The 25,796-nt window shown below is 43.2% G+C and overlaps 1 protein-coding gene across 1 annotated transcript in view; it reads right to left on the reverse strand.

Annotated features, from left to right (window-relative positions):
- Positions 1 to 19,435, reverse strand: part of Etnk1 (ethanolamine kinase 1) — a 45,879-nt gene extending 26,444 nt beyond the window's left edge. The window contains exons 1-2 of the mRNA XM_050135295.1: positions 19,012 to 19,435; positions 3,984 to 4,243 (exon numbers count right to left, since the gene is read on the reverse strand). Coding sequence (XP_049991252.1) covers positions 3,984 to 4,243; positions 19,012 to 19,167 — 416 coding nt within the window. The 5' untranslated portion in view covers positions 19,168 to 19,435. The remainder of the gene's footprint in view (positions 1 to 3,983; positions 4,244 to 19,011) is intronic.
- Between the last annotated feature and the right edge of the window lie 6,361 nt (positions 19,436 to 25,796).

The raw sequence follows: 25,796 nt of genomic DNA on the forward strand, positions 1-25,796 counted from the left end.
CTGTGTAAAAGCCCTGGCTGTCCTGGAACTCACTCTGTAGACCAGGCTAGCCTGGAACTCAAAGAGATCAGCCTGTCTCTGCCTCCCGAGTGCTGGGATTACAGGCGTGTGCCACCAGCGCCCAGCTGATGGTTTCTACCATTACACACTACTCTACCTGCGTGCTGAGTGTAAGACCTAGATCGTATCATTCACGTAAGTTCTAAAGGAGTAGATATTAAGTAAAACCATTTTAATCAAACAATTATAAATTATATAAGTACTAAAATTAGCTTTGGCAAACCTTTACATAAGACTAAAAACTGTAGTCAGCCTCCCATCTCTGTAGGTCCCATATCCATGAACTCAACCAAGCAAAACCAAAATGAGTGAGGAAAAAAAATCTCACCAAGTTACACCTTGCTACACACCAAGTCCTACACAATCTCCACACAAATACTACTACACAGAAGTGCCATGATGCAGCCTTCCCCACCCCAGCTGCTTTCTCTCTGTCCTCCAAGCACTATCACGCACTATCTGTGGGCCAGACTTATCCACAATGGCGGACTGTACTCAACATGTACTCAGATGCTCAAGAGTACAGTTTTGGAGGTGTTCACACTGTGTGTGGAAATAAGTAACACAGACAACTGGAGGTGGAAGGCACACATGTTCTAGACGCCTGTCATCTCATACAAGGGGCTCAACTGAGCACCCAAACTTGGTCAGTGCATAGGAGGAAGTTTAAAATCAGTCACTCAATAATATTAAAGAATAACTTTGTAAACAATCTACTCTTTCAACTTGAGGTTGCTCAAAAAGATTACCGTTTCCTTAGTAAAGAAACCCTGTAGCTGCTGAATTACTATGTAATTATTGACTGCTAAAATGGTAACAGAACAGTCTGCTGGTCTGTACTCACTCTGCCTGCCCCCTTCAAGTTCAACAATGTCAAGTTTTCTATGCAGCACAACTAAGCCCTGCTTTCCTGTGGTAATGAGGAGCGGAGGGCTGGGTCCCGCCACCCAGCTAGCTTAACCCCCGAAATAACCATATGGAAACTGTATTAATTAAACACTGCCTGGCCCACTAGTTCTAGCCTCTTATTGGCTAACTCTCACATCTTGATTCAACCCATTTCTAATAATCTGTACCGCCACTTGACTGTGGCTTACTGGCATGAGTCTAACCAGTGTCCGTCTCAGAGAGGATAGCCATGGCATCTGCCACACTTCCCTTCTTCTCAGCATCCTGTTCTGTCTACTCCGCCCACCTAAAGGGCTGCCCTATCAAAAGGCCAAGGCCATTTTCTTTATTCAACCAATGAAAGCAACACATAGAAAGAAGACCCATCCTACACCACTTTCCTTTACATTCTATTCTAATACATAAGGACTTAGTCACCCATCAATGGTATTTCTTCAGCATCTACAGGTAGATCAAATGTTAATGACTGAAATGTTTTTATGCCTTAGTTTCTCATTTACTTAAGCAGGCTTATCAATATCTTATCTCATAGGGTTATTTTGCATTTATTTTATTCAATTAGACACTACAAAGTTCCTAAGTATTCCAGTGTTAGTCTCCAACTTTAGTAAAGAACTCTGATACTTTTAGAATTATACCTGCTACATAGTCTTATAGTGTTACAAAATAAAATTTAAATATATTTAAATTAATAGTATAACTTAAAAAACAAAAACATTGTTGGGAGTGCTGTGACATACCACTTGGGAGGCAGAGACTAGCGGACCTCTGAGTTCAAGGCCAACCTAGTCTACAGAGCAAGTTCTGGGTAGCGAGGGCATTTACATAGAGAAATGCTGTCTCAAAAAAAATAAACAAAAAACAAGCAAACAACAACAACTCCCCTCCCCCAAAAAGAATAAAGATGTGTACCGTTTAACAGAATTTCAGGCAGTTTCAGCACAGGCAAATGATTTGTCACACTTCATTTCTAATCAGTTTTTATTTGAAATTTTTAAAATAAAACCCATGGACTCCATTCAGGAAGGGTCCGTGGTAAGGCTCTTTAACAAGACATCATTTACCGTGCCCACTCTTGTTCTCTCAAGTGTAGTTGAATCTACTTGCAATCACCATATTGGCAGCTAAAATAATATATCCACTTGATATTCTTTATGTTCTAATGTGTTTCAACTTCTAACACAGATACTGGTAAACACGGATCAGACAATAAATCAAAAGTCTAAGCACCCAGGTTATACCATGAAAGACCTGATTAACAGCGCCCCCATTCAGGACGAAGCAGTTTGGAGAAAATTAACTATGTCCATATTCCCAAATATTGTTTATAAATGTTTTTACATTTAAAGGGGGATATGATATAGATATGAATAATTTGTATTGGTATGGATTTTAAGGTCAATTTTGTTATATGTATATGTATTTCTGACCTCGACTAAGGTATTATGATTGTGTAGTTCATGTAAAAATGTAATGTATATAGGTTGTTAATGGATAATCATTAATAATAGTCAAGTTTGTAGTCATGTTAGATTTTCTAGATATATGTTTATATATTTTAGTTGAATAGGCATTCTTCATATCTTTCAAAGACTGCAGAATATGGCATTTAATGTTTTAATAACTTAGGGTTTTTCATGACAATGAGACATGTCTGGTCCTGGCAGCACCAATCTACTTCAAGAGGAAGATGGGCATCAAAGAGGCTCCTTATGGAGTTTGATAGTCATTTGGACAAGAAACTGCTCTTACGTGGACTGTTGCATAAACTGGACACAAGGAGAGAGAGGACTGCTGAACTTGCCTAAAGGTGAGATGGTCTTTTGGGGTTCCTGATTCATGAAAGAGTCTGCGAGACATTCTGCAGGACACAGCAGAAAGTGACTGAACTGTCTTTGAAATTTCCTGCTTCATGAATATGTCTGCTGGATACTATGAGCCTGAAGGCTGAAGATGGATGCCCCAACGGTACAGAGGAACTTTGGGTGACTGTCCAGGCAGCGAGATGTCTCTGTCATTTCTAGAGTTTTCTTATTTCTTGTTTACTTAAGTATTATTATATCCTTCTGGAGTCTTTGATGGAGTTGAAGAATGGATAATTATAGTCTTCCTTAGTTATGATAAAAGATAAAATAGATATAAATATTGTTAACTGTAATTCTTGCTTGATAACTGTTTTGTTATATGTAATCTTACTATGTTAAAGTGAAAGCCTTTCTTTTTTGTTTAAACAGAAAAAGGGGAAATGATGGGGGAGAGTCTTCTGTTTTGTGTTGATTTCATTGGTTACATAAAGAGACTGCTTTGGCCCTTTAATAGGACAGAAAATTAGGTAGGCGGAGTAGACTGAACAGAATTCTGGGAGAAAGAAGCCGAGTCAGGCAGTCACCATGATTCTCCCACTCCAGACAGACGCAGGTTAAGATCTTTCCTGGTAAGCCACCTTGTGATGTTACACAGATTATTAGAAATGGGTTAATCGAGATGTGAGAATTAGCCAATAAGAGGCTGGAACTAATGGGCCAGGCAGTGTTTAAAAGAATACAGTTTCTGTGTAATTAATTTGGGTAAAGCTAGCCAGGTGGCGGGAAGTGGCCTGCCATTCTTACTACAGCTGGGTGTTCAAGAACTAAGTTTCTTGAGGGTAGAGGCACAAGGTCTCATGAAGCCCAGGCTGACATCAAACTCTCAAGGTGGGTGAGGATGACCCTGAACAGATAGATCTTCCTGGGATTACCTATATGGACTACCACACCCAGCTGTTAAAAACTCATAAAAACTTGCAAATGGCCTGAATCTGACTCCAAAGAGACACAGTGAAGGGAGAGAATGCACCGCAGCAAGTTGTCCTGACACTAAAAATGTGCTGCAGCACAAAACACCCAAACTCGTACATACACACACCTCTCTCCACAACCCACACACAAAGAAATGTGATCTTAAAATTTTTAATGTATTTCCTTAGTAAACATAATATTATTTTTCTAAGGGAAATATTTAGAAAAGGCAACTACCTGAAAATAGCTGGGTTGCAGACATGCTGTGGGTCCAAAGCTTCTCCTTGTATAAACTCATAGCACAGTCCATTATTAAAGGTACAGTAGAGCTGAGGTGCACAGCCATGAGCCTGCAGCACACGGAAACTTTTCACTTCTTCATCGCGGTCGACTAGCAGCTCAGTCTTGTTGCCGTAAATTCTCACCAGAACCACATCTTCCATGGTATCACCCACGTAGCAGGCAATGAGCTTATTTGTGATCCCATCTGTGAAGAGCTGCCAGGGAAAGCAGAAAAGACAGAGAAATTCGACTATGCAGTTCTAAGGATGGGACTACAGGTAACTCAGTAGGTGAATAAAAGGGTAACTGCAAACACCAAGGGTTTGGGTATAGCTTAGTGGGGATGGCACACACCAATTCCTGGGCTCAATCTCCAAAACCCAGGAAAAACAGAAGAAAAATACCTGCTTTTTAACATCAAAAATCTTTTTGGAGAACTTGGGACCACAGCTCAGAAATGAAGTGCTTCCTTATCAGGCAAGCCCTGTGATCCCCAGCTGTATACAGGGGAAGGACCTGACAAGCACCAGTGAGTTAGCCCACTTGAGAATATGGACAATCTTGATATGCACAGATAACAGTATGACAAAGGAGGAGGGGAGAAGACTCAGTGATCAGAAGCTTAAAAAACTGACAAAAAATTATATTTCTAGTCAGCAAAATGGCTCAGAGGATGAGAGCATTTAATAGCACATCTGACACAAGAGTTCAATTCCAGAAGCTGGTAGGGAAAGGAGAGTGTAACTGACAGCTGTCCCTGACCTCTGCTCATAGGTTACAGCATGTCTTTACCCACATAAACACACAAAATATACTAAAGAGTATTGTCTCAGATAGCTAAGAAAGGCCAGGTGTGATGACTCAACATTGTAATATCAGCACTCAGGAGGATCCTGTTCAAGGCTAGTCTGGGTTACATAGCGAGCTCCAAGCCAGAATGAAACCATCTCACACTCTCCCACCTACCCTATAATCCCTCTACACACACACACACACACACACACAGTTTTGAGAAGAGGAAAGAAAAAACGTATGTAATTGTACTAAATGCCTAAGAACACAGTAATTCACAATGCTGCTTGGCCTATTAGCTCAGGTTTCTTAGTTATACTAACTCTACATCTTAAATTTATTCATTTCTATTAGTCTATGTATTGCCACAAAGCTATGGCTTAACAGAATCCTTCTCCTCTGACAGCTACATGGCATTTCCTTAACTCTGCCTACTCTCTCTATATATCTCTTCCAGCCTGGCTATATTCTGCCCTACCATAGACCAAAGTAGCTTTATTCACTAACCAATAAGAGCAACACATAAACAGCAGAATATCCCACATCATCAAAGTAGTTGGTACTTACTGTGCTAATAGAAAGCTGGTGCAGACACCCAGAGAGAAAGTACATCCTTGTGAAATATAACTAAGACTGGTCATAAAGACCTCAGTTCACCAAGCTTTGGCATCTATATCTGGAGGTACCAATACTTTCAATTGTGTACATGGCAAAACCAGATGGATAAAATGCCCTAATAATTGTTGGCAATGAACATGCCTCTCAAGTGCTGATTTTCAAAAGGCAGAGAAAAATGCTTCGATGAAACTGATCAAGGATACCCAAAGAACACACACCACATTCAACTTGGCAACCTCCTCTCAAAAGCTGTATGATCTGACCAAATGACTGGCTGGATTATAAAGAGGGCCTCAGTAAAGCCTAAAGCTTAACATTCAAGAGCAGTTTCTCAAATACCTGGAAGTGAGCTAGACAGAAACAAATATGCACATAGACCTCCAAGTAGGAAATAGTTCAAATTAATTTTGTTATTTATCCCAATGTTTACCTGTTTTAGAAATGAATCAAATGCACATTCAAATCGTCTGAGGAGTAGACATTAGCTGGGTGGCAATTAAGAAACATGTCAGACTGAACAGCAATGAACACTTTGTCAAGCAAGTGGCATGTATCAGCAGCAGCAGAAGTGTGAGCATCAGTCCAATGCATCCTGGTGTTGATGTCACCACCGCGAGCAAAATGAGCAGTCAGGCGCTGAACAGAACGTGACAGGTGGGAAAGGAGACAAGCCATGCAAGCTTCCATAGGGGCTGTCAGCCCCTGCACAGAGCAGATACCTCCTACCAGCAGATACCCGCACATATTCCTGTGCTCAGCAGAAAGAACTGTCACCGACCAACAGAAGACAGACTTACTAGGTTGTTTCTGTCCTCCTAGAAGGTGGCAAGGTGATATCAATGACTTACATGCTTAAACATCACACAGACGCACAGGCTGACTCTGAACGGAAAGATCACCACAGACAGTGACAAGTTCAGCACAGGTCATGTGGCCTGTGTAAGAAAGTATGACAGGCCCATGGCCAATCCTACAAGATGAGAAAAGTAGAGAAGACTGCATGAGAGACTGCTTTAGTCTATACACAGCAAAGGACATATAAGCAAAGTAAGAGATAATAACTAAGCTTAATGTATTAGAAAAGGACAAGGAACTACAAGTGAAGAGTATAAATTAGCAGTACACTATACACCTAACATGCAGATATGGCCTAGATTCGACCCTCCAGGCATCACTCACACACACACACACACACACACACACACACACACAAAGGGATCTAGCCTTACAGCTCAACAAGCTAGGAGTAAACTGGCAGTTGTGGTGCATACCTACAGATTTCAGCACAAAGGATGGCAGGAGGGACCCCAAGTTCAAGAATAGCCCAGGCTACTGGTGAATGAAAAAAGACAGACTGAAAGAGAGAAACCAGGAAGCTAAAAAAGGAAGGAGGGAGGGAGGGGAGGGGATGGAAGGGAGAAAACAATAAAGGGAATTAAGATAACTTCTGATGGAGGAAGGCCATTGGTTAATTAATAAATAAACTGGTTGGCCCTGATAGGTTAGAACATAGGTGGGTGGAGTAAAAAGAACAGAATGCTGGGAGGAAGAGGAAGTAAGCTCAGACGCCATGCTCCCCTCTCCCAGGCAGACGCGATGAAGCTCCTACCCAGGATGGACGTAGGCTAGAATCTTCCCGGTAAGCGCACCTTGGTGCTACACACATTAATAGAAATAAGCCAAGCAGTGTTTAAAAGAATACAGCTTCCTCCGTGTTGTTATTTTGGGGCATAAGCTAGCCAGGCGGCCGGGAGCTGGGTGGCAGGAACGCAGCCCGCAGCTCCCACTACAAACTTCTACGCAACACATACAACAGATTTTTACACATATATTGTTAGGAGCAACACTTTTAAATAAAAAACAAATCTCAGCCAGACACTACAAAGGGAAACAACACAAGTGTCTTATGAGCAGCCGTGAGATGGGTGTGACCGGAGCACAGGACTGTAATGCCAGACCATGAGTTGGAGGCCAACCTGTGCTGACCTTGTCTCAAAAGAAAAAAGATCAAAACTCTTAAATTAATAATCAGTACAGAAACATATAAAAACAATGTGACATCTCAACTAAATCTGATTTTCTCTAGGAATGCAAAGGTGGTTTAATGTTCAAGTTTTCAAAATTAATGCATATACCTCAATAACAAAATATGAATACACTGAAAATATTAAGTTTGTCTGTGTGCTTCAGATACGGTCTAATGTAGCCCAGGTTGGCCTTGCACTATGTGGCTAAGGACGGCCTTGAACTTCATCATCCACCTCTACTTCCTCACTGCTGAGATTACAGACATACCATCATGCCCCTGTCTCTAGTTTTCTTATTTTTAGTTATTTTATATGTATAAGTGTTTTATGTGCATATATGTCTATGCACCATGAATGTGTCTAGTGCCTGTACAGGATGAGGACATCAGATCTCCTACAACTGGAGTACAGATGGTTGTGAGCTGCCATGTGGGTGCTAGGAATTGAACCTGCTGAATCCTCTGGAAAAGCAACAAGAGCTTTCAACCACTAAGCCATCTCTCCAGCCATATCCTATTATCTGAAAGAAAATACATGTGTACACAAACATGTAGTTCTATAAAATTTATACACAGAGAAAGAGCTGTGTATCTGTGGACCCAAACAATCTTGGATCAAAAACACCTAAAGAAAAGAAAGCACATGGGCACTCGACAGACTGATGCCCTGCACATGACAGCATTTCAATTAAAAGTAGGAGAGAAGAGAATGCCACACACAGATCAGTTACATCTACGAGGAACCCCGGGACATGCCCACAGAAATCGGAGAGGATGCAGCAAAAAGGAGGGGAGCCTCATCTCTGAGGGGCGGAAATTGTTCAATTTTCAATGGTTTGTGGTTCCGAACTCAAACATAGAAATCATCCATTTGTAGGAAGAGAAAACCATGTCATTAGTAAAGCTGTCCTATTTATCTAAACCCAGAGTAATGGAGCCCACGTAACCCTGATGATGTCTATGACTCAAATGTCTAGGTCAGCAACACGAGCCCAGTCACTACCTGGGGAAAGAACTGGGACAGAGAGCGCTGATCCTCAGCACTGAGGGCTGTCCTGTCACAACACTGACAACTGCTAACAGGATTCCAAGGTGAGCAGAACTCAGCAGTGATATGATCAACTGCAGAAGCATTCTGTCACTGCATCTACAGAGTGTGCAAAACACTGAGAAACCACACTATTCGAGTAAAAGGACACAGGCTGACTAGGAATGGATACCAAAGGCAAAGCAGGAATGGATGTGGACTTAGTCGAAACAAAATCTGGGGCCGCTAATTGCAGAACCATCACAATGGAGAAAAACTGTATTTGCCTGGCAGCTCCCTGCTTACCAAGACTACTACAACTGGGAGTGGGGGGGTGGTGACCAGGGGCATAGGAGCTGCCTCTTTTTCTAAATCAACTGAGACAAGCTACACAGTGAGTTACAGGCAAGTCTGAACTACAGAGTAAGATAATTTCCATTTATACACACATATGTGTAGAGTTAACTTATTTTGTGGGTTATTTTGTAGGCCAAATTTGAGTACATTTTCATAGTTTATAAGTCAGTTATGGCTGGGCTAACAGGGAACCCAAAACTCACTAGTGAAGAGTCTTTGACAGCTGTGACATGCCAGCATGCTGCAGTTCAGAACCACAATGAATAGAATTGCCCAGATTTTGGAAGGGACCTACCTGTGTTTTTCTTCTGTGCACTTAAAATAGAACCCCCTGACTAGGTACAGTAGCTGAGTTGTGTGAAGCCTGGCTTCCTAAGAATCAAAAGCTCAGCTGTTTACTATGGCCCAAATCTTGGCAGAGTGATCACACTCCACCCATCTTTTCAGTGTCACTATGAAAATGTCCTATCCGTGGGGAAACACACACAATTCTATAGAACATGGGTAGACCTCATCTAATCAGAAGAAGGATCATAAATCAAAAATAAACACCGCTGAACAAACTCTGTTTCGAGACTGCACTATCAATCTCCACCTGAGTTTCACGCTGCCGTCCTAGGAACTGCAGACATGCTAGCTGTCACATAAGCTACTTCAACAACTTCACTTTCCAGAAAACCCTGACATATAGTTTATCACTTTTCCATTCCAGTAAAAACTTACCCTATGGAAATACTCAAAAAATTCATCAAAGTAACAAATATACATACAGGTAGTCAGCTAGAATATTATTTTAACTGCTACAAAACTAAAACAGCTTAATAAATAAATAAAAAGACAAGCTATGCATCCAATGCCTGACATCCCAGTATTTGGGAGGTAGAGGCAAGAGGGTCTTACGCTTAAGAGCATATGACCTGTCACAAGGAAACATAAATTACAGTTAGTCACCCACCCCACCCCTCCTCACACCCATTTTTTGAGAGTCTCTCTACATAGCTCTGGTTGTCCCGGAACTCACAATGTAGACCAGGCTGGCATCAAACTCACAGCCTCCGCCTTCACAGTGTTGGGATTAAAGGCATATACCACCACACCTGGTAAATTACCCGTTTTTTTTTTTTAAAAATCAAATGTTTGCAGCTATCATACATGAATAAATTCTTATAAAATGCTAGTAAAAAGACAAGGAAATAGCAAGATGGCTCAATAGGTAAAGGTACTTGCTGCCACGCCTGAGGACCCAAGTTCAGTTCAAGGACCACGAGAGCAGGAAAGATCCGATATCAGCCTGTCCTCATACAATAAATTAAATGTAATCGAAAGGTTTTGTTGTTATTGTTGCTTGTTTTGTTTTTGAAGACAGGGTTTCTCTGTGTATCCCTGGCTTTCCTGGAACTTGCTTTGTAGACTAGGCTGGCCTCGAACTCACAGAAATCTATCCGCCTCTGCCTCCCAAGTGCTAGGATTAAAGACCTATACCACCACCACCCAGATAATTTTAATGTGAAATTGTATACATGAGTATAGGGTATAACTCTTGTAAAATGTTTTGAGTAGATCACAGTAAAAACACACACACACACACACACACACACACACACAAAAAAAACCCTAAGATTAATCATGTAGGAATGCAGAAAGTAGTCCTTCTTTTCTACTCTTAAGGTTTAACTCTGGATAGTTTTAGTGAGATGACAGTGTTTATGCAGACTCTTATAAAATGATACATAGGTGACTATTTTATCTAGGAACTTAACTTGTGAAAAAGAACTAATCCAAAAAATCTGATCCATTTTCTGGAAGGGAGGGAGGAGAAAGAGAAAGTACTGCTACCATGGTGGTCGGCACTCAAAATGGAGGGCAAGGGTAAGACCAGAAAGGAAACAGAGAAAGTCTAAGTTGCTGGCAATATTTTATCTCTTGCCCAGAGTTTAGGTCTACACAATACAGTTTGCTTAATGAGGTTTTTCTCAAACTTACTTTTAAGAAGTGATCTTGCTGTGTGGGGTAGGCAGGCTTTGGACTCCTGAACTCAAGCACCCTCCCTACCTCCTGAGTTTAACAACCAAGGTGAGCAGAGTCACAGCTTCCTTTCGGAGAAGCATACACAAAGACACCACCTGACAAAGCACGCACTTTTAAATATAAAACAAGGTTCTCGGGGCAATTCCTTGTTGCATGCCGTGTACATGTGTGTGTGTTCACACATACGCAAAAACACATGGAGAGGCCCAAGACTGACCGTCTTCCTCAGGCACTCCTCTGCTGAACTCACAGAGCTAGTCCACAGGTAATCTAGCTGGCGACCTTGCCGCAGAAAGCCATGTTAGGATCACAAGCAGGTCTTCATGTGCACTCAACACTTCTACAGGTACTGCAGGTCAAAACTCCAGGCCACACTTAACACAGCAAGCATTTTAGCCAAGAGCTTTACCAGCTAAGACATCTTCTAGCCCTGATCTTATACTATCTTTTCTTAATTTTTTAAAAAGTTGATTGACTCGTATAGGGTGTTTTGCCTGCTGTGCATGTCTGTGTACATGTGTGTGCCTTGTGCCCACAGGAGGCCAAAAGGGAAGTTTCATATCCTCTGAGATTAGAGTTATGGATAGCTGTGAGGTGGAACGTGGGTGCTGGGAATCAAACACAGGATCTCTATCCAGTCCCTCTTATCCCATCTTAATGCAACTTTTTTTTTTTCAAAAACTGTTTTTAAAATCATCTGTGAGTGCACGCACATATATATATAAAGGTCATAAACCAGTCTGAAGGAGTTAGTCCTCTCCTTCCAAACACATGGATTCTAGGATTCGAACTCAGTTCAGGAGGCTTAGCAGCAATAAGTGCCTTCCTAATCAACTGAGTAATCTAGCCAGCCCTTAACTCAATGTGTAAACTGTCCTGTCTGGGCCGGAGACAGCAACAGTTAAGAGCAGCTCGTCTACTGAACAAGAGTTTTGTTCCCAGAACCCAGACAGCTCCAGGAATGCAATGCCACCTTCTGCCCTTCACAGGTACCTGTACACACATGGCATACACACACAGAAATATGCACAAGTAAAATTAAACTTGTCTCAGCCCACAGTATCTACCTGACATTCTATTAGTGTGTGGTAGTCACTGGGTTCCTCTAAATCCATCCAAGGTTATCATTTATGCCGGAGTCCCATTGTATAGGAAGCATGGAGGCCCTCGTGCTCACAAATAAACACTGGGGGAACCTGGAATGTTGAACATTCGAGATTCTTCCTTCAAAGGAAGGGATGCATAACCCAGAAGGGTGACCAGCTGCGGTTGACAGCCTAGTGACCTTGGTGCTATGTATACAGCCAGGGACCACAGTGGATCCTCCCCCAGACCCTTACTGTAAACTTGTTTTGCTCAGTTAATCTATACAACCTATGTTTTTGAAAGGTGTCACAAGTGGTCAATCTATAGACCCCATCTCTATGGAGGTGTCACATATACTTCACAGAGTCTCGATGAAGTCATGTCTGATTTTTTTTTCTTTTGGTTTTTTGAGAAAGGATTTCTCTGTAACTTTAGAGCGTGCCCTGTAACTTGTTCCATAGGCCTCAAACTCATAGAGATCTGCCTGCCTCTGCCTCCTGAGCACTGGAATTAAAGGTGTGCACCACCACCACTCAGCGCGTCTGATCTTTGTTGGGCTTACTCTGTGCTTTATTGTGCACATGGGATTCAGTTAATTATCACCAGCAAAGTTTTCACCAAATTGCACTTCGCTTAAATAGGCCTAAAATAAACTACTTGGGGTCAAATGACTCCCAAAGTTTGACAACTCTTAGATACAATCCATCATGACCATGTGTGGTAAGTGGAAGACTTTAAGATTAAACCACCCTGAATCATGGGATCCAAGGAGAGTCATCTCCGCCAGGACGGAGATAGAAGAAAACCTACCGGCTCACGAATAGTTTTCTACTAAACTAACTGTTTGGCAGAGTAACTTCCTGATCTGGTGATAAACACTTCTCATGGCACACACATATGCATGCTACTAGGGACGTGGGTAATCCAGCACACTGATGTAGGTGGGTCTTCTTTCAATGTGTTGCTTTCATTGGTTAATTAATAAAGAAACTGCTTGGCCTGATAGGTCAGAACATAGGTGGGTGGAGTAGACAGAACAGAATGCTGGGGGGAAGAAGACAATGAGGCAGATGCTATAGCTCTCCTCTCCAAGATGGATGCAGGTTAGAATCTTCCCAGTAAGCCACACCTCGTGGTGCTACACACATTAATAGAAATGGGTTAATCAAGATATGAGAGTTAGCCGAGAAGGGGCTAGATAGAATGGGCCAGACAGTGTTTAAATGAATACAGTTTGTGTGTTGTTATTTCGGGTGTACAGCTAACCGTGCGGAAGCCGGGCAGGACGAAAAGCAGGCCTGCCCACAGCTCCTTCTACAGCACACCCTCCTCTGGCATTTTACTCTAAAACCATACAAGTTTTTCTCAACCAATGTTTCTCTGCATTGAAATGAGACATGTCTCTTAAAACAAAGGAAGAAAGTAGAACTTACCTGCTGGAGAACAACCCGTGCTTTCCCAAATAGTGAGGCACAGGTTCTTAGCGCCCTCCCCCTCATTCCAGGAAACCCCCACTCCCTCTACTCTGCCCAAACTCCTTAGGTCCTATGTAACTGTCTTTGTGAGATACTTCTTCCTTGCCTAGAATCACATCTTCCCTCAAAGCTCAGCTCAGGGGTTGAGGGTAGCTCAAAGCACAGTGTTTGCCTGGTATGCACAAGACCATGGGTTCAACTGCCACCACCTGGCACCCCATATTCACCCCTACCTCCCACAAAGGCTGAGATTAGATTCCCCCACCTCTATGAAGCTTCTTTCCAATTCTCCTGGGCCTGCCTTGTGCTCTAACTCATAGCACAAAGGAACCCACCTAAAAATTAACATTATCGCTACTTTAAAAGTACATTAACAATTACTGAATTTTAGGAACTTGGTCCTTAAAACTGGGACTGAGCCCTAGGCAGCACACACCAGGCGAATACTCTACTACTGAGCTACATTTTGAGTTCTGAAACTTCACAATTCCTTCTGTTCAATCTCCCATTTACCAATGATGGTAGTGGATGATAGGAAACACCACACTGAAACACACTTTATTATGTTTAGAGTTTTTTATGTTTTCCTGAGTGCTTTCTAAGATACGCACACTGCCTATGCTGTGTTTTGGTGTTTTCACTGGAGTTTCTTTTAGGTTGGGGGCCAGGTCTTACCCTGAAATCCAAACTTGCATGGAAGTCAAAATCCTACCACCCAGAGCTCCCATATGCTGGTATCTCAGGCATGTACCAACTCTCCAAACAATTCGTTTCTGTACAGATTTAAATGCTTGCCAAAGATTACAAAGCCATCCTCTCCACCACAATGATGACCCAAGGAAAGGAAATGGTTTGCTTGAGCCAAATCACAGGTGTTAATATCTGGAAAGTAACTAGCAATTAAACCTCCTAACCATAGTTAAATAATTACATCAAAAGTGCAAGGATAGTCTTTTAAAAAAAATCAATTGCACATTATCTCTCCCACCCTTGTACATTATCTTTCTAAGACATCAGAAACAGAACAGGAAGCTGGGTGGTAGTGGTAGATGCCTTTAACCAGAGCACTTGGGAAGCAAAGGCAGGCAGATCATTTTGAGTTCAAGGCCAGCCTGGTCGACAAAGTTGAATTCTAGAACAGCGAGGACTGTTATACAGAGAAACCTATCTTGAAAAACCAGAGGTGGTTGGGTGGGGTTGGGTGAACAGAATAGGAAACAGACCACTGAATTTCGGTAAAAGCAGAAATGAACAAGGCCAAAAAAAANAAAAAAAAAAAAAAAAAAAAAAAAAAAAAAAAAAAAAAAAAAAAAAAAAAAAAAAAAAAAAAAAAAAAAAAAAAAAAAAAAAAAAAAAAAAAAAGATGTGCAAATGAAAAACCACAATAAAACCATAACTTTGCATGTTGGAATTATAAACCTTCCATGCAAGTTTGGATTTAAGGGCTTATGCTTAAAAGTCAGAGATTTCAAAAACAAAGAGAAATATCGACGAGGCTGGGGTGCCTAGTGAACACACTGAACTCACCAGCACTGGGGGAAGGCACAACCCTGTGTCACAGGAACGGGAGGCTTCCAAAACGTTCTTGTGCCACCTTTGCATGTGACAAAATGTGAACAGTCATTCAGAACCCATCACATTACATATTCTGGTTTGTCTCCGGCTGTGCATTTCAAAGAGCAGATGTTTTTGATTGAGGCCCTATGCAGCCAGTGCTCAGAAGCATAATTATCATGAGCCAGCATTTATTTCACCCTCACAAGCCTCAGGGGTAAGGAACTGTTTATTGGATCCATTTTACAGCTAAGGATAATGAAGCTTAGAAAGGTTAAGAAATTTGGCCAGGAGGCAGGTTCTCTAACTCAAACCTGTAGTATGAGTTTGGGAGGCTAAGGTAGGTCATCTGCCTGGAAGTTACAGTCTAGCCTGGGCTACAGAATGAGTGAAACCGTCTCAAAAAGAAATAGAACAAAACTTGAGCAGTGGCACAGACACAAACCCCATGTTCTCCGTCCTTACTAATACTGGCTACCAGGGATGGGCTCTAAGAGATGTTGATTTTACAACCTCTTTAACAAAGGTGGTCTCCCTAGCCTATGGAGCCTTGGCTGCTTTATCATGATCTCTAAAGAAGAACTTAGAGTGGCATGCTTCTGAGAAAGTGCTGCTCAAACACTTTTGTACTCAGGAAGCCCTAAGGTGGTCCGACGGAACATTCAAGACACAGAGCCAGCTTTTTCAAAGGGAAAAAAAATTGGCTGGGCATGGCTAACTTGTAAAGCTGAGGCAGGAAGAGCTAAGAAAATAACAATAGAGAGGAAAAAACAAGTCTTTGATCTTTTACACATAACTATCCCCCAAAAAGTAGATACGTCAAAAAATCACATTCAACTGCAGGAGATGCTGCATAACAAAAGGCGTTTCTGCCATTTCCTAAACCTGGAGCACAGAGGAAGGAAATGCACATGTGCTCAGGAGAGCTCAATGCAGTCTTTCCTGGGCCATGGCAGTGTTTTAAGGAATTCATCTTGCACAGACATGGCTTCCCTGGCTCAACCACGACACATACACACAACCTTTCTAGGTCAAGGAGCAGTAATTCCTAAGATAAGTCCCTCCCGCATCTGTCACTTAGGCACAGGCTCAGTTTCACTGTAATACCTTAGCAGCTCTTGTCTGTCTTCCTCACAGGGCGGCTGGAGAATGCGGTAGAAGGGCTTTTTCGAACAAGACAGTATGAAACAGAAAGCGTTTGGCTGGTGCTGTCTCAGAACTACTCTGCCTATGCAGAAATCTAACTCCAAAAAACTCATGAAACCATTCCTTACAGTGTGTTTTTACTTCTGATAAGGGCAGCTTTATCCAAAACAAGAACCAATTTCACGTGCCACTGAGTTCTGAGCAGAAACTATCACTTGGAGCACATCTAGTTCTTTCTGGGTCTTGGGGTGTTTCTACATTTTTTCATCTTCTACACGTTGCTATTATAGAAGTAACTACCAGAAAAGATAAGGGTTATCACAAAAAGCCTCTAAAATTTGTTTAGAGAATATTTTTAACGTACTTTTTCTTTTTTTGGGGGGGAATGGGGTGCTAAGACAGGCTCTCAAGTAGCTCATGCTGGCCTGGAATTCCTAATGTGAAGACTTAGAAACAACTTTGAGCTCCTCATCCTCCTGTCTCCACTACATGCAGCCAAGAAAAATGTTAGTTTGGGGGGGAAAAAGCCAGGTGAAGACTTGGGGGCATAGCTCAAGGGGTAGAAAGCCTATGTAGCATGCACTAGGCGCAAGCTTCCATCCCCATAAACATGCACTAAAAGGGGAGGGAGGAACATACCAAAAAAAAAAGGCTATTATTGATTCCAGCTGACTGGAAATTATATTATTTTTTGGCTATTGGATACATGTTTTCCCTTTCTGAAATAAGGTAGGAATATTATCTTTACAGTTCAAGGGAGATAAAATTTCAAAAGGAACTTTAACCATAAAAAAAAAAAATACTAAACAAGCAGGCTGTAGTGACAAGAACCTTTAAGCCCAAGGCTCAGGAGGACAAGGCCAGTCTGGTCCACAGAGCCAGTTCCAGACCAGATGGAACTATACAGTGAGGCCCTGTCTAAAGGGAATAAAAAATAACAACAAAAACAGAATCACTAAACAAAGCCCCAAGGCATCATTAGTTTGTAATGCCCTAGTATGTGTGAAGTCCACTCCACTGAGCAGGAGAGGACTGGAGGTAAATGAATGACCATAACCTTGGCTTACCGAGGGCTCAGCTTCTGATCCAAGAGTTCTGCCTGCACAGGAGGAAATGAATTTCTAATTATCAATTCTAGGGAGAAGTGATGTCATCACTTTCAAATATACATATGTTCAGATTTACAAATCCAAAGGTTAAAGATAATAGTCACAACATAGGCCAGGAATGGGGGCAAAAACCTATAATCCCACCACAACGGGAAGCTGAAACAGGACTGGCCATCTTGTCTCAAAAAAAAAAAAATTTTTTTTTCTACACATAAACCATGATTTAACCGGATTTCCTGTACAACAACCAAAATAGTTTTATGCTTCTCCTTTTTTTTTATATATATACCCTGGCTTTAATTCACTAAACACATGAACTAGGAAATAGCACCTACCTAATATGGTTTCCTAGGCAACGAAGATTTAAAAGAATATAGCTCAATCCAGCACACAGCACTCCATCCAACAGCTATTATCACTATTCTACATACAAGTAAATCAAAAGAAATTCCAAGCTTCAAAGTTTCAAACTTTAAAAGTCACTGCTAAAAAAACAACATGGTTGCCAACACTGCAGTTTACCAGGAAGCAGAACTGCTTTTAATTAGTAAGATATTTTCCAGAAATAAATCTCATTAAATCTTAAAACCCTCTCAAGGAAGTTAACACATGTAACAGTCTAACGTGGGGGCTCCAGGCACAGCTCAGTGCTAGGGCACTCGCCTAGGACTCAACAGTCTCAGCCTTCCCAGGACTGCAAAAAATACACAAATAAACATGTTTCCACTTGAAAAGCACTTCCTTGAAGGAAATGTAATAATTTTCCAAGCTATATAAAAAAATCATTTTGAATCCAGTATTTCCTCTACACTTAGTCAACAGCATGCTTTAAAATTCAAAGTCTTTTGTCTAACAAGTTTCTTCCCCACAACATATGGGTTCCTTTAATCTGCTCAGAACCTTTCTAGCAAGAACCGAAACTAAAACTCATGAAAGTCCCAAGTGTCAGGAACTGCTCTGAACCCTAGACACTGCTCATGGTTTAAATATATTAAAAAATAATTTAAAAAATAAATATATTTAAAAAAATTAAAACCCCACAATTTAGCATTAAAATAAAGCAGATGACTTGAATAATCCAAATATATGTTCCACTATTATTGCTCAACTCTAAAATAAGCCCCAGCCGTTAAAAAAATAATAATAATAATTTGGTTTCTTGTTTATTTGCAAAGAAAAAAGGGAAGCACATCTTGGTAATTCCTAAAGAAATGTACTGCAAAAATTAACACCAAATCAGGGCAAATAAATTCTGGGTATGAGGAATCCTAACTTGCAAGGGTTTGTTGTTATTTTAATCCTAGATTTTCGGCTTTTTTTTTTTTCTTGAGAATTTTTGTCTTTAAATACACTGACTCACGAAAATATCCTCTGGTCGCAGCTTCCTCTAACCCAGGGCATTAATGTCACTAAGACTTTACATAAAATGTAGAAGCACCAACTCAAATAAGCCTTCCACTAACGCAGAATAGCGTTCCCTAGCATCCTGGCGTGGGCAGCAGGTCCGCGGTCATTCCGCTCGGGAAGGGAGTTCTCCCTGGGCACGGAGGATGTGGGAAGATCCCAGGCTGGATAAGGCAGGGATGGGAGGGAAGCGCGGGGAGGGAGGGCCACGCCGTGAGGACCGCGGGAGGAGAGGAAGGAACCCCCGAGCATGACAAGAGCAGGGGCGGCCATCCTCGGGAGCCTCTCCGGGGGGCCGGGCGGGCGTCGCTGCCGCGGCCAAGGGCTTCGGGAAGGCATCGCGGTCCCCGCCCGGCCTCACCTGCAGGGTCACCTCGCGGGGGTCCCAGTGCGGCCGCAGGTGCCGCAGCAGGCTCAGGGCGCCGTCGCGGCAGCGCTGCTCCTCCTGGTCCTGCACCGTCACGTCGAGCTTCGGCACCTCGGGCGAGCCGGGAGGGACGTGGATGTAATTGGCCATGGCCCAGGCGACGGCGGACACGACCACGACGACCACGGCGACGGCGACCACGAGCGCGGCGGGCGCCGGCAGGCTGCTGGACCCTTCCGTCCCGGGGCGCCCTCGGCGGAGGGCTGCGGCCGCTCGGACGCACGGGCGGGCGGCGGGGGGCGACGGGGCGGCCGGCCGGGGTGCGCAGTGCAGCGACGCGGGCGGACGATCGGCCGCTCTCGGGAAGATGCCTCAGTGCTCTCGACCGCGGGCAGCCGCGGAGCACGCCGGGACTGGCCTGACGCTGGCGTCACGCCGGGGGCGGAGCCTCGGCTGCGTCAGGCGGCCGGCGGGGTGGCGAACCCCGCGGCACAATGGGCGGGCCGCGGGGCTCAGGAGGATTGGGGTCTCGGGGAGCGCGCACCGCCGGGCGCTCCGCGATCGTGGGGGCAGGCTGGGCTCCTGCACCCGAAGGGACCCGAATGTTGCCGAGCCCTGCCGGAGCTCTAACGAGCCTGGCCGAACTCTGCCGAGCCCTGCCGGAGTACTGTCGAGCTTTGCCGAGCCCTGCCAAAGTCTACTGATGCCCTGTGGAGCGCTACCCAGGCCCGTCAGGCGTTAAAAGAGTAACACCTTTCAAGATCAATAGGATCGTAGGCTCTGGCCTTACTTAGGGGCGAGGTTTTTAGGGGGGCACACGAGGCATGACCTGAAATAACCCTAAATTTAGACTGTGAGCTTGGCCACAATCCGTCCAAGCTGGATTAATTTGGTCGTCTTAAGTCCAGAAGCTGTGTACACTTGCTAGATTCAGCAACCAAATTCCCTTTGGCGGTGCATGCACAGTATCGGGGACAACTTTAGGCAAAATAAGAGTAAACCGACAACGGTACACCTGTTATCCTAGCCCTCATGAGGCTAAGGCAGGAGGATTGCCACAAGTTCGAAGCCAGGCTGAGCTAGAGTGAGTTCCAGGTCTGCCGGGGCTACTTAGCCATCAATTAGGGTAGGACAACTAACTAACTACAGCACTCATTTAAGATACTTGGCCTTGCTGAGAAGTACTCAAAGCCTATACAGACAAGGTAGAGACTGGGAGAGAGACGGAGAGGATAGAAAGACAGACTCCTGTCTCAGCGCGGGCCCTGGGACTCGTGGGGCTGCGAGAAACCACTGGTGTCCCTTAGAAACTCGGCTCTCTGCCTGTTAGAGGAATGTCGGAAACAGGATCATCTACAAGGATTTGCGCTTCCCACTTCCCTTTTGTGACGGAGACAATCCGTTTCACCTAAGTGAACACATTTGTTGGTGAATGGTCACAACGTCGTGTTACCTATTAGCAAACATTTATGGTCTCATTGTTCCGAAAGAGCCTGCTTACCTTTGTAAGTCGCACAGCAAATACGTCGGAAACAATGATAAACTACCGAAGCTAAAAAAGAGAGGGTACTCCACGTTTGCAGTTTTGCAACTTAGTAAATTTATTGAACATTTTCCAGACTTAAAAATCACTGTGGAAGGTCCTGCTTTCAATATCCTGTGTGCACGCGCTCACACACACACACACACACACACACACACACACGGACAGCGAGTATTACAGGAAACACTAGATTATGCCTCCCATTTAGTTGGGGATAAAATAACACAACATACTACTAGTTCCACGGTTTAAGTCATGTCTCAGATGTTCTATTAAAGATGACATTTTAAGAATTATATGGAAATTTGTTGTAATTAAAACAAGTATCAACAATTTGACTGTTAAAAATGAAACTTTAAAAAACATTTTAAAATTCTTGCGTGGTGACCCACGCCTGCCATCCCAGTGCTTGGGGAGACGCAGAGGGATCAGAAACTCAAAGGCAGCCTCAGCTACATGGTAAGCCTATATGAGGACCTATTTCAAAAAAAAAAATACCAATTCGTTTGAGATCAGTCTGGGCTGGAACTCACGGGTATCTTCCTGCCTCTGCCTCCTGAGTGCTGGAACTACAGGCATACACCACCATACACAGTTGAAAACCAATTCTTACCGACTTAATCTACAAATACAATGCAACTCCTATCACAAGCTCAGAAAGTTATTATATGAATATCAAGAAACTAATTTCCGGGGCTGGAAAGAAAGCTCAGAGGTTAGGAGCCCTTGCTGCTCTTGTAGGAGATCTCTACAGAGCATTGAAGTTCAGGTCTCTACGCCCACATCAGATGGCTCACGCTGCCTGTCACTCCCATTTCAGGGGACTGATAACCTCTTCTGGCCTCCCTGGGAAATGAAGTCACATGCACAAGTATAGACAAATACACGCAATTAAAAATAATTCTTTTAAAAAACTGAAACAACTGCCCAGCCAAATGCAAAGACAAGAGACCAAGAGCCAAAAGAACATTTTTTAAAAAAACAATTAAAAGACGGACAGCTATCAGGTTTCCTTCAGGTAACAGTAATCCACACAGTGTGGTATTGTTAAATGAATAGAGAAATGAAATCGGAGTGGAGAAACTGAGCCATATGGTTCAGCTACCTGAAAATAGAGAGAGCCAGGGTGCTTAACAGAGAAAGGATAATCTTTCCAGTGGCTAGTGTTGGACAACTGGGCTCGTCCCTGTAGAAAGGAATCTAGATACAGACTTAACCTTCCCAAAGAGTAACTGACTGGATCAGAGATATAAAGACGACACACAAGACAAGAATTATAATAGATTCTGCAAGGCCTTGGGTTGATCCCCAGCACTACAGGGTATAAGTGTGTTTGCACAAGCGTTTGCTTGTCTGTGTGGACATGTCTATGAGCGTGCCTATGTATGTGCGTGTGTGAGCACATGTCTGTGTGCATGCATTCATGTGTGTTTATGTCTATGTACATGTCTGTGTGAGCATATGCGTTAGCTCGTGCATGTGCTTGTATGTGCTCTTAGAAAGTAACAGTAGAAAATCTAGGTATGTTTGGGATTGACAGTGACATTTCAGATGTAAGAAATCAAAGGCAGAATCCATGAAAAAAAAAACTGTTACTCAAAAGCATAATTCATGAAATACTGTTGTGTCTCGTTACAATGGAAAGCGCCTACTCTACACATCTCGTTAGGGAAGTGAAAAGGCAAGTCTCAGATTCAGAGAAAATATGCGCAAAACATAGATCTAATAATAATACTTGTCTCCAAAATACACTGTGCACTCTTAAAACTTCACAGAGGGCTGGGAACAGGCTATAGGGATGAGAGAGGACCTGCTTAGTATAGGAGAGGTCATGGATTCAGTTCTGAAATTCCCAGAAAACTACAGAGGAAAACAAACCCATTCGCTTCTCTCTCTCTCTCTCTCTCTCTCTCTCTCTCTCTCTCTCTCTCTCTCTCTCTTTCTCATCCTATCTCTCTATATGAACAAGAGACATTCTCACTATTCAGCCCTAACTGACCTGGAATTCATCAGGAAGACCAAGCTAGCATGGAATTCACAGAGATCCGCTGGCCTGTGGTCCTGCGTGCTGGGATTTAAAACTTGTAATGCCACACCTAGGAGAGACTTATGCTTTAGAATGTGCAAAGGAGCACAGCTAACACTTACCAAGAAGATGCGCAGACTGCAAGCAAGCATCTTAGGAGACTTTGTGCAGCCTCCTACTCACCAGGGACTGTAGCTTTAAACAACAGTGGGATGGGGCTAAACTTCAAAGGACTGCAAAGACCAAATGCCAGGGGGACAGGCAGCGTGTGTCCACCTGATGTGGGAGTGTCATATATCAATCTGTTGATTTCATTGGTTAAGTTATAATAAACCAACTGCTTGGCCTCAGCTTGGAACATAGATGGGAGGAGTAAACAGAATAGAATTCTGGGCGGAAGAGGAAGTGAGGTCAGACTCTGCTCTGCTCCCGGAGAGACCCGACAGCTCTGCTCTGGAGCAGAGACGCCATGCTCAGCTCTCCCGGGTAGACGCGATAGCTCTGCTCTCTGAGGCACACGCGATGAAGATGGATGTAGGCTAGAATCTTCCCGGTAAGCGCACCTTGGGGTGCTTACACACATCATTAGAAATGGGCTAGTCCAGGTGCGAGAATTAGCCTGTAAGGGCTAGAGTTCATGGGTCAAGCAGTTCTTTAAATGAATACAGTTTGTGTGTTGTTATTTCGGGCGTGAGCTAGCCAAGCGGCTGGGGTGTTGGGGACGCAGCCCCGCCGCCGCTCCTATTTCAACATCCACCAAAGACAGGAGGCCACTAATTGTGCTCCTTGACACTTACCTACGCGACTTGGAAAGTTATGTCGACATAACCCAATTATGAGTGTTTATAAAACCTTTATGCATAAGTTGAAAAGCAATCAAGATGTCCATCAAGAAATGAATGGAATGAAAATACTACATCCGTGAGATAAAACTATCTCTTGGCAAACTCTTCACGTCTCTGCCTTTTCTTTCTAGTCAGCTTGGTTTGGGGTTTGGTTTTAGGTTTTACTGTCATGATTTCTGCCTACTGGTTTCTTAGTCGCATCTGCTCTACTTATTGGGATGGTCTTACACACAATTTGTTCCCAGAGGCTGTTCTCATTGTTTCCCCACTGCAAAGATCTGTGGGGTCCATTGGTCTATCTGTTTGAGGCAGTCTCCCTATTTAGCCCTAACTGATGGGGCTGATCTTCAACTTACAGTTATCCTCCTGCCTCTGCCTCCCGTCAGACTGAATACATTGCAAGTTATCTCGCCAGTTCATCTTCAGTACTAGAAAGTTGGCCCCAAGAGGAAAAAAGGTACAGCTTATCTTATCTATTGCCACATTTCCACAGCTGAAAATAGTAACCATGACATAAGTGATGCTAATCGACCTGTAAGCCAAGCTAGTTAGGTCTTGAAACTCTGCCAGCCTGCTGTAAGACTAGCCTCTGCCAAGGGTTGTATTATCAGATCCCCTGTAGATTATAGTGAATGCTTTGGTGGCTAGCCCAAGGTGTCTTTAGGCTGGTCTTCGTCCCAGTGTGTCAGTAAAACCGTGTTGCACCTTATAGGGCGGTGTTCAAAACATGTATTATTTGCAAGCATCCAGCCCACACTAGTAGCTTCCCATAGGCCGCTCAACATAGGTCTCCCAGTTCTCAGAATCACTGCCTCTGCATCTGTCCTTGGGAATCTCACGCACTTAGTCTCGGTGCAAGGAGTGTTTGTCATGACGCTTATTCTGGTTCTTCTGTGGCAAACTTACTTCTCCCTTTTATTTTCTTTCTCGATTGTTGCTGCTGGCGGTGGTGGCGATGTCAGGGGCAAACTCAGGTGCACCCTAGGCAAACACTTAATGTGTTATCTATAATCCAGGCCTCAAGAATTTCTTGCTTTGAATTGTTTTATGACATTGTATTTATTTTGTGAGGGGCAGAGTGCTGGAAGCAGGGACAACTTGTAGACATCTGTTTTCTCCTTCTCCCATGTGGATCCTAGGGATCAAACTTCATTCATAAAGCCTGGCAGCAAGCACCTTTTCCTGCTGAACCGTATTTCCTGCTGCCCTCCCCTCCCCCTGTTTCTTGCTTTTACACATGTTAAAACATCTTTAAAAATCTGCTTTGTGACCCCCACATTGTGCTGTTAAGGCATGAGAATTATGCCACATATAAAAGACGAGGGAGAGTGTTTCTAGCTTGTTATGTAACGAGCATTCTGTCTGAGGGAACAAATGGATGACCAAGCGCAAACCCAGAGGCTCAAGCGATAAACACTTTAATTATGATGGGGTTCGATCTCATGCTCAGAGTAACAACATAAAGCATCCGCTGAAGAAAATATTCAGTGAAATCAAATCAGGCAGGCATGCCTAACAGCTGGATCATCTACCCAATTGAAAACATGTTTAATTGGCTATTACCCAGAGGATTCTGAATCAACATACCACAGAGATGCTCACACATCCATGTTTATTGCTGAGCTAGTCTCAATACTAAGAGGTGGGAGCAGCCTAACTGGCTGTCAAAAGACAAATGGAAGATATCTGGGGGTTCAGAGAAGAGCCTGTCTACATAGTAAGTTTCAGGATGACCAAAGCTGCATAGGCCCTGTCTCCATAAATAAATAAGAAAAAAAGACAAACGGATAAAGAAAGTATGTAGACATACACAACTCATTCTGCTTAGCTCTAATGCAAAATGAAAGTGTAATATTTGTAGGAAAACAGATCGAACTGGAAATCATTGTGTTAAGCAAAATAAGCCAGAATGAGAGACAAATTCTCTGGGTTTTCTCTCATGTGTGCGCGTGTGTGTGTGTGTTGAAACTAAAAGATCATAAGAGGGAAAGAAAAGATAAGGGAAGGAAAAAGAGAGAGGGGTAATGAGATTCCTATGACAGCAAAGCCAACAAGGGACTGAGGGAAGAAAAGGAACCAGACAGAGGGGGTGGGGCAGAGGACACAGGATGAGGAGTGGGGGAGGGGCACAAATTAGAACACCAGGAAATAACACACATGCATGAAGATTCTGGAATGATACCCATTTCTTTGTACATCAACCCCCAAAATTTAAAGAAAAACAAAACAAAAGAAAGAAAACTTCCTTACAATATAAACCACTCCCATATACCTAACAGAAAACTAGGGTTTGTCATTGTAACATAACTGAAAACTCAGGAATTTCAAAACATCTGCAACGCCAAACATTCAGTGAGAAGCAAAA

The sequence above is a fragment of the Alexandromys fortis genome, unplaced genomic scaffold, assembly GCF_014885135.2.
Source record: "Alexandromys fortis isolate MF-2015 unplaced genomic scaffold, M_Fortis_MF-2015_v1.1 scaffold_21, whole genome shotgun sequence".
In the NCBI taxonomy this organism is placed as follows: Eukaryota; Metazoa; Chordata; class Mammalia; order Rodentia; family Cricetidae; genus Alexandromys; species Alexandromys fortis.